This window comes from Entelurus aequoreus, linkage group LG08, assembly GCF_033978785.1.
Source record: "Entelurus aequoreus isolate RoL-2023_Sb linkage group LG08, RoL_Eaeq_v1.1, whole genome shotgun sequence".
NCBI lineage: Eukaryota > Metazoa > Chordata > Actinopteri > Syngnathiformes > Syngnathidae > Entelurus > Entelurus aequoreus.
The window spans coordinates 20,304,613-20,321,430 of record NC_084738.1 but is presented as its reverse complement, the minus strand read 5'-3'; the positions used below and the strand labels follow the sequence as shown (position 1 = coordinate 20,321,430).

Here is a 16,818-nt window from a genome sequence, read left to right as displayed (position 1 = left end):
AGCAAAGGAGAATGAGGAGGTGGTGAGCCGCAAGGCAAAGCTCTCCAATTACCAGTCGGTCTACGTTCACAACTTCACCTATGGTCATGAACTTTGGGTTTATGACCCAAAGACAAAATCACAGGTAGAAGCGGCCGAATTGAGTTTCCTCCGTAGGGTAGCAGGGCTCTCCCTTAGAGATATGGTGGAAAGCTCTGTCATGCGGGAGGAGCTCGAAGTAAAGCCGCTGCTCCTCCACATCGAGAGGAGCCAGATGAGGTGGTTCAGGTATCTGATCAGAATGCCCACGCCTCGGATGTCTCCCTGGGAAGGTGTTTGGGGCACGTCCGACCAGTAGGAGGCCACGGGGAAGACCCAGGACACATTTTGGGAAGACTATGTCTCCTGGCTGGCCTGGGAACGCCTTGGGATCCCCCGAGAAGAGCTGGACAAAGTAGCTGGGGAGAGGGAAGTCTGTGCTTCTCTGCTTAGGCTACTGCCCCCGCGACCACACCTCGGATAAGCAGAAGAAAAAGGATGGATGGATAGATAAATAGCTCAGATATATGTTGTTTCTTTTTTTTTTTTTAGCATTTTTGAACTACTTTGGATTGCTTTTCGCAGGTTTCAAAACATAAAATCTGCCCCAAGTCTTCCATTTTTCAACAAATGTCATAGCTCTACCTAGTGGCAAAGGTATATGCTGACATATATAAACACAACAAATTAGTCAGTCTGGATGAATAAATAGTGCTTAAAATAGCATCTCTGCATAAAAGTTCGGTAAAATAATACCATCGCAAGTTTTTTTTTAAATAGATGTATTTTTGCAAGAGTTATGGTTGCAAGAAATGTGTACAATACAAAACATTAAGTCCGTTTGTGCCTACAATACATGTGTGTAGTGTCCTACTTGGCCCAAATTATTTGGGCTACAAATGTTATGACAAATCCCTTCTTCAAAGACATATTTAAAACACTGGCCACGGTTTTAAAAAATTGTCTTTAAAAGCCAGATTATTAAAAGAAAGATAAAAACCTCTCTAAAACTGGCATCGCGCTTAAAAAAGGCGGTACAATGAAACTTAAGACCACTTGGAGAAGTTAAGAGTTGATGGAGTGGGATGGGAGTGCTTCATCCCCCTCATCCTCGCTTTCCTCTTTCTCTTCTTGGTTGAGCGGCTCTCTGTCAGGCTCTCTCTCCGCCTGCCCTGATCTTTTGGTCATCTTGTTCAGCATCCCTCCCTAAACAAAAACATCAGTGCCAAATAGAATACGATTGAAGGAGAAAAATAGTGGCAGATGTGTGACCTGTCTGTGATCGACCACGTTGAGCAGCACTGAGGTGATGATGCAGCCGACGGTGTTGGCCAACATGAAGATCATCATCTTCTGCCAGCGCCACAATGGAATCTTAGTGTCACTAAAGTAGGCAGAAAATTTGAAAAAAAAAAAAAAAAAAAGTCAAAAGACTGCGAGCGCTTACTGATGACAAATATTTCCTACCTGGATTTTGTGCCTAAAATCTGCCCGACGACCAGATTGGAGATGCCGATCCCAACCATCTGGACGGAGGTAGCAAGGCCCATGGCGGTGCCGATGGTGGCTTGAGGCACCACGAGAGGGATGGAAGGCCACATGCTCGCCTGCGGTACAGCGCAGGAATTCAAAGTACAAACTCCTCTCACAAATTGTGTTCCGATATAAAAAGGCAATCAATTCCAACTCACGGCAGCAAAGGAGTAGGTAACTCCCAGCCAGATGGTGGAGACCAGAGGAGGGACGAAGGTGAAGGCCAGGAGTCCAAACACGGGCAGCGTGAACACGGCGCAGGCCACGGCGAAAACCCCCCGTAGACCAACGTAATCCTGAAACACCGCAACTTTTTGTTTTGTGCTTTAAATCAACACTTCGACTGGCATCAGGAGTCATGACTTACTATGAGGATGCCGACGATGGCAGAGAGGACGAGGGAGCTGTCGTAAACGGCCCCGGCGATGTAAGCCGCCTCCTTCTGAGTGTAGCCAGTGTATTTATCCTGAATGAACTTACTGGACAGAGAATCACATGACTTACTCATCAAGTCTTCAAAAGCACATTTGCTATTTTATGGTTTACTACCTGGCATCGGCAATGAAGGGGAAGATTCCGTTGTAGAAGAACATGATGGTGAGAACCAGCAGCCAGTATCTCAGCGACAGCAGTTTTACATCCTGGATTTTCTGCGGACGAAAATTCAATACAGGGTGAATAATCACAATGTGGGAAGACGGTTTTACAGAGACTGGAAGAGTTTTTGTACCACTTTGCGAGACTCCTCCTGGATGGCACCGTCAAGACCCAGCTGCCTCATTCCCACCTTGTCCAGACTGCTGACTATGATGGCAGATGTGAAACCCAACACACACAAGAGAGCACCTGCAAAAAAAACACCAAAAAACAAAAGGTCTGCTATTATGCAAAATTTATTTTTAATGATGCTCTAACAGAAACATGTTTATGAACACCAAACATAAAAATAACCAAAAAAATCCAGAAAAAGGCAGGCTTTGCTACACGTCATAAATAAAGCCTTGCGCTCTGCCATGTATCTGTCAGCCAGTTACAGCCTGGGAGCTGTAAGTTGTATAATTTTGTTCTTTGTCATTAAATAGGCTAATCGAGCACGATGTTGTTAGGACCCATAGAAGACAGATTGTTTTTAATGTATTTTTTGCTGCGGAAAATTAATATGATCAGTCAGTTCTTATAATATTTATTGGTTTTTGAGTAATAGGTAGATAACTAACTCCACTTGCAACGGCCCTTTTCCATTGCCAGACTGGATATGTCGCCCTGTTTTTGGTGTGACATCGTCTACAGATCTGGAGCCCATTTCCCCGCATAGACAGTGTGGATAAAAGCATACAATTATTATTTTTCATCACTTATTGCATGTTTTAGTCAACCTGGTCCATGATTATTTTCAAACTAATATGGTTAACTTCATGACAAACGTACAAGTATTAAAGAATTGCCATTTTCAGACATCCCTGCTCTTCCATCTTTTCTTCCACTTTCAGCATTTCCTCAATCATCTTGAGGAAAACATCAGTAGAAGAGGACGCAAAACAGAATACGAGCGGCTTACCCTCTTTTTCTCTCATTTCTGTTTTTCCGCAGTTTTTAACTAAGTCTTTCTCCCCTCGATGAAGCTTCTGATTTTCAGGTTTGCATTTGGCTTGAGTCTTTTTCAATGTTTTACATCTGAAATCAGACCAAAACCCTTAAAATGATCGCTAAAAATTACACTCTTCTCGCTTGGTGCGTCCCATTTTGCGTGGAGAGGTCCATACATTCCTCATATTGCCATCATTTGGAAATGTATGCAAGCTGACCCCTTCTTTAGTTGTATTGCTACAACTTGCAGACATATTTGATAAATCCTTAAAAGAACATGATTTGGGATGACTATGCAATATGAAAATTGCCTCCAAAAATGTGCTGAACCTTGTTAGAAAATAAGCATAAAGTCACTATTTTATATATTTTGCAGGGATTTTTACATGTAGACAATATTTGTAGGTCCTTAACTGTGAAATAAGTGCCAATGTTGCCAGCATTAGGGGCCTTTTAGTAGAATGTGAGTGTAAAGTTTAACGCACATACTTTAGCTATTCTAGTGTCGTCTTGTCCCGCTCCATTACCTTACGTTGTCGTCCATGACATATTTAATTTATAACGTTTCACAAAGTGTATATGTAAAGGGGCTACTACATTTTGGACAACACAGTTTGTGGGACCTCTGAGACTTATCAAAAAACTGTTGATATATAGTCTAATATTGCATTTTTAAGCACAGAAACCTCATTTTGATAGATTCCTCCACTACTTACCTCCCCACAGGGTCCACTGCAAGCCAAAGCTTTCTTCAAACCTCTGCGTGAAGAAGAAGTTGAGGACGGACCCCAAGCGAGAAAACGCTAAGGTAAGCCCAAAAGCTAAAGCCAGTTCCTTCCCCTTGAACCAGAAGGCAGTGATGCGGTTCTGGACGACTAAACAGGAAGTTGATAAGAAAGGAGTTAAACAGTAGTTACTCAGAATGGAGAGTATGGCAGGAAAGTAACGTAATGCACGGCACTTACTGGTCAGAGAACCGTTGCCTGATCCGAACAGGAGTCGTCCTGTGAGCATGAGCGGTAGAAGGTAGGGAGTTCCTCTGAAGTGGGAACCCAGGGCGAACATGGAGGAACCCAAGACGCACAGGAAGGAGAAGAGGAACACCCCGACTGGAGAGACAGCAAGAAAAATCAAATACAGAAAAAGCAAATTCATAGCAAACCTTGGATATCATAAAAATATGTACACACTTTGAGTAGTTCAATATGTGTATTATCTATGGATGTTCTGATCAAGGTTCTATGCTGCCTATTTCAATACCACCATATGTATCAACTGTACATTTTCCAATGTATGTATGGTGAGTGCTATTGACAATTATACAATATCAAAACAATATTTAAACCACTTCCTTATTCTCTTTTATTACATACCTTTTTTTCGAGCACTTGCCATGTTTATTTTCGTTCTCCAGTGATAATGATACAGTCTATACTAAGAAATGCAGTTTATATGCCGTAATGGAGGTGATTTGTTATTCGCTTAGGGGAGCGGCTCCCCACTGTGCTGCTAACCGCTTGTCAGCCGGAGGACTAAAAATAAATGTCAGCCAGAGGGGATTGGCGAATGTGATTGGCTTTAAAAAGGCATTCACAATGGCAATCATATACTTTGTGGACGACCAATCAGCACATCCCTGGTATTATTTCATTTAGAGTTTTTTAAAAAAGACAGAAATTGACATTTATTTTAAGAGTTTTAACAAGCAAATTGCTCTGGTGATCTAGTGGTTAGAGTGTCTGCCCTGAGATGGGTAGGTTGTGAGTTCAAACCCCGGCCGAGTCATACCAAAGACTATAAAAATGGGACCCATTACCCCCCTGTTTGACACTCAGCATCAAGGGTTGGAATTGGGGGTTAAATCACCAAAAATGATTCCCGGGCGTGGCCACTCCTGCTGCTCACTGCTCCCCCCACCTCCCAGGGGGTGATCAAGGGTGATGGGTCAAATGCAGAGAATCATTTCGCCACACCTTGTGTGACAATCATTGGTACTTTAACTTTAAGGGTCCAAAAGTATTTGCACACTTCTCCTGCACCGGTTTGTTACGTTGAAATTAATAAGCATGACAAAAAATGTAAGCACAACCCCATTTTGTACTGTGAGATTGAAATGGCCTTACAGCGGTTGCCCAATTTGTCAATCAGGAAGCCAGCTAGGATCACCACCACCGCGTTCCTGATGATGAGAGAAACATGATTAGTTTAACACTCTTGAACACAATTTACGTAACAGTGCATGCACTCACGTCCACGCATAGATAGCATAGAGAAGATTGTACTGCTGAGGGGTCATCCCCAAGCCCACCACACAGTCCACCGTCCCATTGATCACCGTCGCATTGGGACATGTCAGGTTCTATCAGAGGGGGCAACGCAGTAATTAGTGTTATCATTTGATTATATAAATAGAATATATAAAGGGAAAATATCCAAATCCATTTCTATTCTTTATAAAGTAAGACACATGCTGAATAAGAAATGTCTGCATGTTATATTATTATTTTATTTTTCCATATCTAACATATTGTGTTGAAGTTTGGGGAAATGTTTATAAAACAAACACACCAAATAATTAAACTTAAAAAAAAAAGGGAAATTAGAATAATACACAAAGCGTGCTACTATGAACCTCTTAACATTTTCAGATATTGTGTTTTAAAAAAACAATGGACATTTTTTTTCGAGTAAAGAACAACAGCCTTCCAGCTTGTATTCTTAGGTTTTTTAAATTAAGAGGAAAAAATTGTAATTTATGGGGGATATTGATTTTTGAAATATGTAAAAATACAAATGTATTTCAGTTTTAGGAGTTAAATGGTGGCACAATCTCAGTGATGAGTGGAAGACATGTAGTTATTTCTTAAGGTTTAAGAAAGCCTTGAAAGGTGAAATAAAGGAAAATTACAAAATATAGCAAAGATTACTTTCATCCTGTTGATTTTTTCAACGTTGATGTTCCAGGTAATCTAATTATCAGTGAATGTATAGGATAGAAATAAACTCATTTCATTCATTCATTCATTTGATCACATTTATAATCTATTGGAAAGAACGTGATAGAAACAGGAACTACCTTTTTGATTGATTGATTGATTGAAACTTTTATTAGTATATTGCACAGTTCAGTACATATTCCGTACAATTGACCACTAAATGGTAACACCCGAATAAGTTTTTCAACTTGTTTAAGTCGGGGTCCACGTAAATCAATTCATGGTAACCATACTAACCCCTTGAAACTGATCCTGCAGAACACTGGGGATGTCAAAGCAGAAGTAGGAGCCAAACGTCAGCAGGCAGTTGAAGAATAGCACCAAAAAGCGATAATAACCTGCAAAATGTCAAAATGGAGATTTCTGTATTAGCAATACAGTCACTGTCAAACACATTTATGGTACATTGATTCACTAACATAAAGACTTAGTCTCCTAAGTATGTATTTCAGAATCAGAATAGTTTTTATTAATATATTATTATTTAGATCCATTTTTGTCTGAAATAATGACTGACTTGATCAGATATATGTTGGCATCACAAACAAATGAGGCAACATTGCATTGAGGATTTATTACTGAACGAAAGGTTGCCATTCAGTCATTTTGGTCCCTTTTACAGCCGCGAAATCTGCTGATTTAACCATTGTTGTGAGCCAATTCTAAAGGAAAAGCGAGAAATTCGCTAATTTCACAAATCAGAATCGAGTTTTGTGGATAAAAACGTTAACAAATTGGAACAATTTCCCTTGTGGAGCTATAAAGCTCGTCTTAAGTATAAGTTGAGTCTAACAAACGTACGGTACCTTTCTCTGCGGGTTGTGCCATGCTGACGAATGCTTGAAGAAAAGTCAACACATTTGGTTTTGTTTACATGCGGACAAGCTAAATTAGCATGGGAGTTGTTTTTTTTTAAACAACAACAAATCTGTCAAGTATGCGGATGGATATTTTGTAGTAACATGGCTGGGCAGCACTTTTATATATCTGTTAAAACCGCGCAGGCGCAAACATGGCTGTTTTGGTCACGCGGTACCTTTTTCTCTTCGCCGAACTTTATTGACAATAGTATTTGTTTTAACACAATTATGCCTCTTTGATGAAGAGTATCAAACTATTGGTGAATATTAGTGGATTACCCTTTGATAGTTGGCTTTTATAAGTATGTTGGTATAGTTTTTGATAGGATTAAGTGGTTTTATGCTGGTTTGGCATGCTTGTGAATCTGGGCTACCCATTAAGTAAGACTACTTATTATGTTGAAGGGGGCAGGAAATATATAATTTCCTTCATCCGGTTCCTTCTCAAGCATGGGTGCGTAAATATGTGTTTAGTTGCTAAAGTTTAATTGTCTATTGATCAATAAATGCACATCAATGAACGAGATAAAAATAAAATAAAAAAATCCCAGCTTTTGGACCCTCACCGGACACCGTCACCGGAAAATGCTGCGTTCAGGGACAAGCGGTTGCACACTAATGTTGCACAGAGTCGCTGGGAAGTGTTAAACGGCTAAAAATGACCACTTTGCCCACTCCTAAAATATGGGAAATATCAGATTCTGATAACGACGGCGACGAAGGGGCTCGATGCGATTTAAAAGGTAGCAGTTGTGTAAAGTTCGCTTTAGCTCCGCCGCGATCTGATGGCTGTGAGCGGCCGAGTCCGTCTAAAAAACGCCGCTCCAAGCAGGAGCTGGAGGCGGACAAGGAGAAAGCGAAGGAAAGGAAGGACGCTAGGGAGAAGAAGCGAGCTGCTAAAGTGCTAGAAAGGGAGGAGAAGAGGAAGGAACTGCAGAAGAGGAAAGAAGCTGCAGAACATGTCAACAGTTTGAAGCCAGAGAACTTCATTAAATGTTTGACCGTCTGCATAGATCCAGGTATGATGCCTTCAGGTGCTGACAGAAAGTTTGCATTTTTGTTTTAAACTATCTTTCTTTTCAGTTGTTCTGCAGCAAGAAGGCTCTGACATTCTGCTGGGCACCTTGTCGTCAAATGAGTGGAAATACAGAATTGAACAACAGCAACTTCCTAACAGCATCACCTGGACCAGAGATTTACCTCAGGTAAGTTTATCTCATTTGTGCTTACATTGCATTTATGCTTATGTCACTGCTTCCTATAATTAGACCTCAACGTAAAATATAATCTTTTGAATTTTCAATAAATATTTTTTTCACATACACTACCGGTCAGATGTATTGCAACCCCTCATCTACAGCAATACGAGTTTTATTTAGTTATATGGTCTCTTGGGTAGTTATGATTTAAGTTACGAGCAAACATTTGAGTTACAAGCATTAGTTGGCGTAGCGAATGTCACAGTGAAGCCGGTAAGATCCGACCAAAACATCTGGTCTTACTCGCTAGCATTAACTTACAGCTATGTTTTTCAACCATGGGAAGGAAGGAAGTGAGTGTCAAGGACAGTGATGACAAGAAGAAGTGGATAATATTTATTGAATTAAGGAGAGAAATCATCAAAAACACGACCGAGTGTGTTTGGTCAAACGTGTCACCGCTAGTCTGCACCAGACTGAAACATAATGAGGCTAACGCCAGCCAAGAATGTTAAACATAATATTCAAACCACGGACATTTATCCATGAAAATATGGAAAAGCTGCTGATGGTGTGTTTGACTGCAAAACAGCTGCAAGGAGATCTTATAAAAGTCCACTCCAAGGTAAATCTGTACATTATTATTATTAAATGACTTCAAAAAAACACTGTAGTTGTTAGTAGTGCATTGTTTTCATGTTTATTTAAAAGTGTGTTTTTCTTTTTAAAGGGCATGTTACATGTTAAAATTGTGCTGTTTTTCAATTGAATTAATTTAAATTCATTTCAATAAGAGACGTTGATTTGAGATACAAGTGTTTTGAGTTAAGAGCTCCGTCACAGAACCAAACAAACTCGTAAGTTGAGGTACTACTGTACATACCTGTATTTCACTGGTGCGTCAAATATAACCATCATTTTAATGCTGAATATCCACAGCTGTCAATGTTATTGTTTTGTAAACTCGGCTACTGTGAGGACCGCAAGTATTTGGACAGTGACCGTTTTTTTTTTAAATTATTTTGCCTTTTACAGTAAACACCACCACAAAGAATTAGAAATAAATCAGCATGCAAATAAAGTGGACACTTCGGCTTGAATTCAAGAACTGTGAATATAAATAAACTAGGGCTGCAACAACTAATCGATTAAAATCGGTTATAAAAATAGTTGCCGATTAATTTAGATCTATGCTATGCGCAGAGGCTTTTTTTAAAAATTACTATTTAAAAAATGTTTTATTTATTTATTTTTTATTTTTTTGATAAACCCTTATTTATAAACTGCAACATTTACAAACAGCTGAGAAACAATAATCAAAATAAGTATGGTGCCAGTATGCTGTTTTTTTTTCAATAAAATACTGGATAGGATAGAAATGTAGTTTATCTCTTTTATCCGATTATTAATCAATTAATCGAAATAATAATCAACAGATTAATCGATTATCAAATTAATCGTTAGTTGCGGCCCTAAAATAAACATATCCAAACACACTGACAAAGCTTAACCTATTGTTACTATAACAATCTACAAGGTTATTATAGTTAGCTTCTCTTTCTTCCCTTCCATTTATCTGCTTTCTGTTGTATTTCAAGTTATCATTACATGTATGTATTGTTGCATTTGAACAATTGTATTGTTAAAAATAGAGGTAATTATTGTTATTAGTCATTATCAATAGTGTTATTTCTATTGGTATTTGTGTTGCTCCATTTGTAGTGTAATAATGTTCATTGTCATTTCTGTATTATTTATTTCACTAACTGCTTCTTTGCTATCACTTTTACTATCATATTTGTACATATCATATTTGCTGATGTTGTTGTTGTTATTATTGTTGTTTGCTGTCTCTCTGTCTTATCCCCCTCTTGTCCCCACAATTTCCCCCTCTGACTTCCTTTTTTTCTCTTTCTTCCACCTCCTGCTTCGGCCCGGCTGCACCAAATACTATAAATCCATTTAATAAAGTCAAATACAAATAAGGCAACAAGATAAGTATCCCACACTTCTCTTTTGTAAAGTAAATTTGTACAGCAAATATGGGCATCTACATCAACTGTATGATTTGCCTGAGTAGCTGGACAGGACAAATAAATAAATAAATACATAAAAATATCAATATCATCATACACAATCTCAACACAGTCATGTTCACTTGTTTTTTTAATGTTATTTTTTAAATCTACATTTGTCAAATGACTAATGTGCTCCGTGTCGAAATGCTATTAGCATAAATATTTCATGTATTTGATAATTCTATGCTTAAAACTCACTCCGTTACTAAAATGGGTCAATGTTGCCATGGCAACCTAGTCCAAATAAAAAAGTGGCCTCACCCGTTTTGAGTTGTTCAATGTGTGCATTATCAGATTTAGAGTGGGGTTGAGGGGAGACAGAAATGTATTTTGAGAGATTTATAACATGCAAATTGCTGAAATGGTCGCTTTTATGAGCATGTGTATCCTCCGCAGGGTGAGGATGGCGGTGGAACAGTGGAGGAGGACCAGGTGGTGCAGGTGTTAGGTGCAACGGAGTTCTTGGACATGCTTATCTCTGTGAAAACAGTAAGTTGCCTTAAAAATGGTATTTTGTTGAATATCACATTTAATGTTTCAATATTGTGCATGACAGATGATTGACAGTAAAGGGGAGGATTCCACTCTATGTCAGGATGCTGCCAAGGTGGTTTCTCTCTTAGTAACAGACGCTCGGTCCAGTTACAAGTGGGTGTGTCTACCAGTGGAGATGTCACATGTCTAATTGAATAATTTAATCATTCTTTAATTGCATTCAGCAGGAGGTGTGGTTATAAAACAGTACAGTCCAAATATGGCGGGGAGAATGTGGATGTCGAAGAGGTGAGTGTACGGTAGCGCAGTGTTTTTCAACCTTTTTTGAGCCAAGGCACATTTTTTGCGTTGAAAAAATCAGGAGGCACACCACCAGCAGAAATTGTTAAAAAACGAAACTCGGTTGACAGTAAAAAGTCGTTGTCGCGATTGTTGGATATGACTTTAAACCATAACCAAGCATGCATCAGTATAGCTCTTGTCTCAAAGTAGGTGTACTGTCACCACCTGTCACATCACGCCCAGACTTATTTGGAGTTTTTTGCTGTTTTCCTGTGTGTAGTGTTTTAGTTCTTGTCTTGCGCTCCTATTTTGGTGTCTTTTTCTCTTTTTTTGGTATTTTCCTGTAGCAGTTTCATGTCTTCCTTTTGAGCGATATTTCCCGCATCTACTTTGATTTAGCAACCAAGAATATCTCAGTTGTTTTTATCCTTCTTTGTGAGGACGTTGTTGATTGTCATGTCATGTTCGGATGTACTTTGTGGACGCCGTCTTTGCTCCACAGTAAGTCTTTGCTGTCGTCCAGCATTCTGTTTTTGTTTACGTTGTTGCCAGTTGAGTTTTAGTTTCGTTCTGCATAACCTTCCCTAAGCTTCAATGCCTTTTCTTAGGGGCACTCACCTTTTGTTTATTTTTGGTTTAAGTATTAGACACTCTTTTACCTTCACACTGCCTCCCGCTGTTTCCGACATCTACAAAGCAATTAGCTACCGGCTGCCACCTACTGATATGGAAGAGTATTACACAGTTACTCTGCCGAGCTCTAGACAGCACCAACACTCAACAACAACACATCATTTGCAGACTATAAATTACTGGTTTGCAAAAAAATATTTTTAACCCAAATAGGTGAAATTAGATAATCTCTCAGGGCACACTAGTGGTTGAAAAACACTGCTGTAGCGGCTAGTGCTCAATGCTTAAATGCTCTAAAAGTCTTCCTCTGGTCTCCGTCCAGGTTCTGGTGTACCTGCAGTTGCATAAGAACGTGTCTGTGGTCTTCCTTGACGGCTGGCAAGAAGTCACCGATCACATCTGTGCCGTCACCAAGTCCTTGTCCAAGCGGCCGTCAAAGTACGCGTCTACCGCGGTTGGAAGCTGCATGTTTCGCTGCGAGATAGAATAGAATAGAAAGTACTTTATTGATCCCTGGGGGAAATTCAGCACCACAGTTCACTCACAATAGACAATAAATACTATGCAGCATTATTCACATGTGAATAATATAAATATATTATGTCACCTTTTCCCGTCTCGCCAGGTTGCTCTCGGAGAAAGTGGAGCTGCCGTTCTGTGTGGACGGCTCCTGGGGCAGCGGGGCCCGCGTGGAGAAGGACGGCTCCGGGTTGAAACACGTGTGGAGCAAACAGATCCAACAGCTGAACAGAGTGAGTCCGGCTGTGGCGTCTTGTGTGAGCGCCGCCTACCCGTCGCCTCAACTGCTGCTGCAGGTACGTCCGCACCCCACTGAGTCTTTGAAACTGTTTTATATACTTTTATCTCTTAAAAACTATATGAGCCTAATAAAGATATCATACATTCTTGCGAGAATTAAATAGACTGGTATTACTGTATGGACCCCAATATAAGACCACCCCCTTTTTTTTCTTCAATTGTTTTAAAAATACATGTTTTCCAAAGTATAACTAAACATTTTTACATAAAGAGAAGTATAACTGTATGAATATAGGACGACACATTTTTCATGACCCGCTCTTGCAAATAGGTATCAAATTTTAAGACAAAATCAACAGTATTCCAAAGAAAGGGATGTATTACCGTGCTGCCCCGAATATAAGACAATGTTGAGTGTAAGACAACTCGTTTTTCATGTCTGGTTTTTGAGGAATTATCTCTTAAAAATTAAATCGACAGTATTACACAGAGAAAGGTATTATCGTATCAGTCCGAATATAAGACAACCACTTATTTTCTTGATGTTTTTGGGAAATTATCTTTAAAAGACAAAATCAACAGTATCACACAGATCCGAATAGAAGACAATCACCTATTTTTGTTGAATTGTTTTAAAAATAAATGTTTTCCAAAGTATAAATAAACTGTATCACATAAAGAGAAGTGTAACTGTATTGACCAGACTGTAAAACCACACTGAATATAGGACGACAACTTTTTCATTACCCGGTTTTGCAAATATTTATTTAATTTTTAAGACAAAATCAACAGTATTCCAAAGAAAGGGATGTATTACCGTGCTGCCCCGAATATAAGACAATGTTGAGTGTAAGACAACTCCTGTTTTTCATGTCTGGTTTTTGAGGAATTATCTCTTAAAAATTAAATCGACAGTATTACACAGAGAAAGGTATTATCGTATCAGTCCGAATATAAGACAACCACTTATTTTCTTGATGTTTTTGGGAAATTATCTTTAAAAGACAAAATCAACAGTATCACACAGATCCGAATAGAAGACAATCACCTATTTTTGTTGAATTGTTTTAAAAATAAATGTTTTCCAAAGTATAAATAAACTGTATCACATAAAGAGAAGTGTAACTGTATTGACCAGACTGTAAAACCACACTGAATATAGGACGACAACTTTTTCATTACCCGCTTTTGCAAATATGTATTTAATTTTTAAGACAAAATCAACAGTATTCCAAAGAAAGGGCTGTATTACCGTACTGCCCCGAATATAAGACAATGTTGAGTGTAAGACAACTCCTGTTTTTCCATGACTGGTTTTTGGGAAATTATTTCTTAAAAATGAAGTCGACAGTATTACACAGAGAGCGGTATTATCATATCGATACGAATATAAGACAACCGCTATTTTTCATTGCCGTATTTTTCGGAGTATAAGTCGCTCTGGCCGAAAATGCATAATAAAGAAGGAAAAAAACATATATACACTACCGTTCAAAAGTTTGGGGTCACCCAAACAATTTTGTGGAATAGCCTTCATTTCTAAGAACAAGAATAGACTGTCGAGTTTCAGATGAAAGTTCTCTTTTTCTGACCATTTTGAGTGTTTAATTGACCCCACAAATGTGATGCTCCAGAAACTCAATCTGCTCAAAGGAAGGTCAGTTTTGTAGCTTCTGTAACGAGCTAAACTGTTTTCAGATGTGTGAACATGATTGCACAAGGGTTTTCTAATCATCAATTAGCCTTCTGAGCCAATGAGCAAACACATTGTACCATTAGAACACTGGAGTGATAGTTGCTGGAAATGGGCCTCCATACACCTATGTAGATATTGCACCAAAAACCAGACATTTGCAGCTAGATAGTCATTTACCACATTAGCAATGTATAGAGTGTATTTCTTTAAAGTTAAGACTAGTTTAAAGTTATCTTCATTGAAAAGTACAGTGATTTTCCTTCAAAAATAAGGACATTTCAATGTGACCCCAAACTTTTGAACGGTAGTGTAAGTCGCAATGGAGTTTAAGTCACATTTTTGGGGGAAATTTATTTGATAAAACCCAACACCAAGAATAGACATTTGAAAGGCAATTTAAAATAAATAAAGAATAGTGAACAACAGGCTGAATAAGTGTACGTTATATGAGGCATAAATAACCAACTGAGAACGTGCCTGGTATGTTAACGTAACATATTATGGTAAGAGTCATTCAAATAACTATAACATATAGAACATGCTATACGTTTACCAAACAATCTGTCATTCCTGATCGCTAAATCCCATGAAATCTTATACGTCTAGTCTCTTACGTGAATGAGCTAAATAATATTATTTGATATTTTACGGTAATGTGTTAATAATTTCACACAAGTCGCTTCTGAGTATAAGTCGCACCCCCGGCCAAACTATGAAAAAAACTGACTTATAGTCCGAAAAATACTGTACATGGTTTTTGAAATATGTATTTTTAGGACAAAATCAACGGTATTACACAGAGGGTAGTATTACCGCACTGAGCCAAATATAAGACAACCCCTATATTTTAAGATAAAATTAACAGTATTACACAGAGGTATTCTATCAATCCAAATGTAAGACAACTACTTTTTTTTTATTACCTGTTTTTATGAAATTATCCTTAAAATACAAACTCAACAGTATTACACACAGGATAATGTATCGATCCGAATATAAGACAGCCACTATTTTCCGAAATAAGTGTTTTTCGGACAACATCAAGAGAGGGAAGTATTACCGTACTCACCCAAATATAAGACAACATGGATTGTAAGACTACACCTATTTTTTAAGACAAAATCAGCAGTAATAATTTTTTTTTTTTAATAGACAACAGTATTACACAGAGATGACTTGTCGTATTGAACTAAATATAAGATGACCTCTCCTTTGCACGACCATTTTTTTTTTTTCAGAAAAAATATTTTTTAAAGTTCAAATAATAGTATTACGCAAGGAGAGGGATTACCGATTACCCTCTTTTTCAAGACCGGTTTCTGCAAAAATATTTGTCATTGATAAAATCAACAGTATAGCATCATGCTATTGATTTGAATATAAGACAACCACTCATTTTCACAACTCGTTTTTGGAACATGATATATTATGTATTTTAAGTAATAACAGTGTTACACTAAGAGGTATTACCGTATTGACGGCCGGAATATAAGACGCTGAATAAGACACTTTTCTACGACCTGTTTTTTTTTTATAGTCAACAGTAGTCCCCAAAAAGATACTACCGTATTTAACCGAATATAAGACAACTTCTCCTTTCTAAAACCTGTATTTGGAAAAAAAAAGTTTTGAATTAGAAATAATATTACACAAAGAAAGGGATTACTGTATTAAATATATTATTTAAAGTAATAACACTGTTATACTGTATTGTCGACCGGAATATATGACAACTCCATGTTTTTCTATAGGCAACATTTCACGGGGAGATGTATTACTGTACTGACCCAAATATAAGACAATGCTGACTGATGATAGAAATAAGCCCTGTTAGAAAATATTTAAGTAAAAAGAAAGTATCATATCTGTAATGATTCGGATATAAGACTACTTCAAATGTTTTGTGTAAAAAAGAAAAATCTCATTGTGCAGATGTCCTGAGTAAAATATTCAAAGCCATGACACAAACATGAATTGTTTAGTGACTTCCTGTGTTGTGTTGCAGGCGTACAAAGCCTCCAGCTCGGAGGAGGACAAAAAGAAGCTGCTGGCCGATCTGGTAATAAAGGGCGAAGGAAAAGACCGGCGGGTCGGGCCGGAGATATCTGCCAGACTTTATCGCTGCTTCTCTACTCAGAACCCTGAGCTGGTCCTGGACTAACTGGAAACTCTGCTCTTACGGCTGCTGAACGTCAAAGTGGATTATTTGGCGCTAATGTAAATGTACACACGGATCATGTGACCAGGAAGTCTAATAATCATGAATGATTTAATAATACATGTGGAGCAGAGCTTGTCTTTAGGCTTTTATTTTCTTGGATTGCCTGAGTAAGAAAGTTGATAACAAACTTGGCAGATACAAAAAGTATAGTATCAAAAAGCTTTTGTTTTTGGTCTAATCTGTCAAGTATGCCTTATACTGTACAATTATTACAAAACATGAAGATGTGGCCTAGCTATAACCGTATTGACCCGGATATAAGACTGTCTATTCCAGGGGTCCCCAAACTTTTTGACTCTGGTATATATATATATGTCTTAATTAGATTATCCAAAAAATAGTGCTCGATACCGTGGTAGAGCGTAATATGTATGTGTGGGAGACTATTTCATCTCTACAGGCCTGTTTCATGAGGGGTTTACCTCAATCCTCAATCCTGAGGTTTACCTCAACCCTGAGGA

At 38.3% G+C, this 16,818-nt stretch overlaps 2 protein-coding genes across 3 annotated transcripts; one reads left to right on the top strand and one right to left on the bottom strand.

Annotated features, from left to right (window-relative positions):
- Positions 1 to 786: 786 nt before the first annotated feature.
- Positions 787 to 7,152, bottom strand: mfsd1l (major facilitator superfamily domain containing 1-like). Its single transcript, XM_062055866.1, has 13 exons — positions 6,941 to 7,152; positions 6,372 to 6,472; positions 5,388 to 5,497; positions 5,262 to 5,317; positions 4,104 to 4,247; positions 3,855 to 4,013; positions 2,282 to 2,397; positions 2,101 to 2,201; positions 1,919 to 2,030; positions 1,710 to 1,847; positions 1,486 to 1,625; positions 1,291 to 1,402; positions 787 to 1,224 (listed from the first exon to the last, which is right to left on the bottom strand). The coding sequence occupies exons 1-13, from the start codon at positions 6,960 to 6,962 to the stop codon at positions 1,084 to 1,086; spliced, it is 1,452 nt and encodes a 483-aa protein (XP_061911850.1). The 5' UTR covers positions 6,963 to 7,152; the 3' UTR covers positions 787 to 1,083.
- LOC133655586 (crossover junction endonuclease EME1) lies at positions 7,151 to 16,727 on the top strand. Of its 2 annotated transcripts, none has more exons than XM_062055869.1 (8): positions 7,151 to 8,013; positions 8,078 to 8,199; positions 10,668 to 10,760; positions 10,828 to 10,919; positions 10,991 to 11,054; positions 12,004 to 12,119; positions 12,307 to 12,496; positions 16,142 to 16,727. In XM_062055869.1, the coding sequence occupies exons 1-8, from the start codon at positions 7,653 to 7,655 to the stop codon at positions 16,295 to 16,297; spliced, it is 1,194 nt and encodes a 397-aa protein (XP_061911853.1). In that variant the 5' UTR covers positions 7,151 to 7,652; the 3' UTR covers positions 16,298 to 16,727. The 2 variants fall into 2 exon arrangements, with proteins under 2 accessions (XP_061911853.1, XP_061911854.1); XM_062055870.1 differs by having other exon boundaries at positions 7,154 to 8,013; positions 10,994 to 11,054; positions 16,142 to 16,722.
- Positions 16,728 to 16,818: the final 91 nt, after the last annotated feature.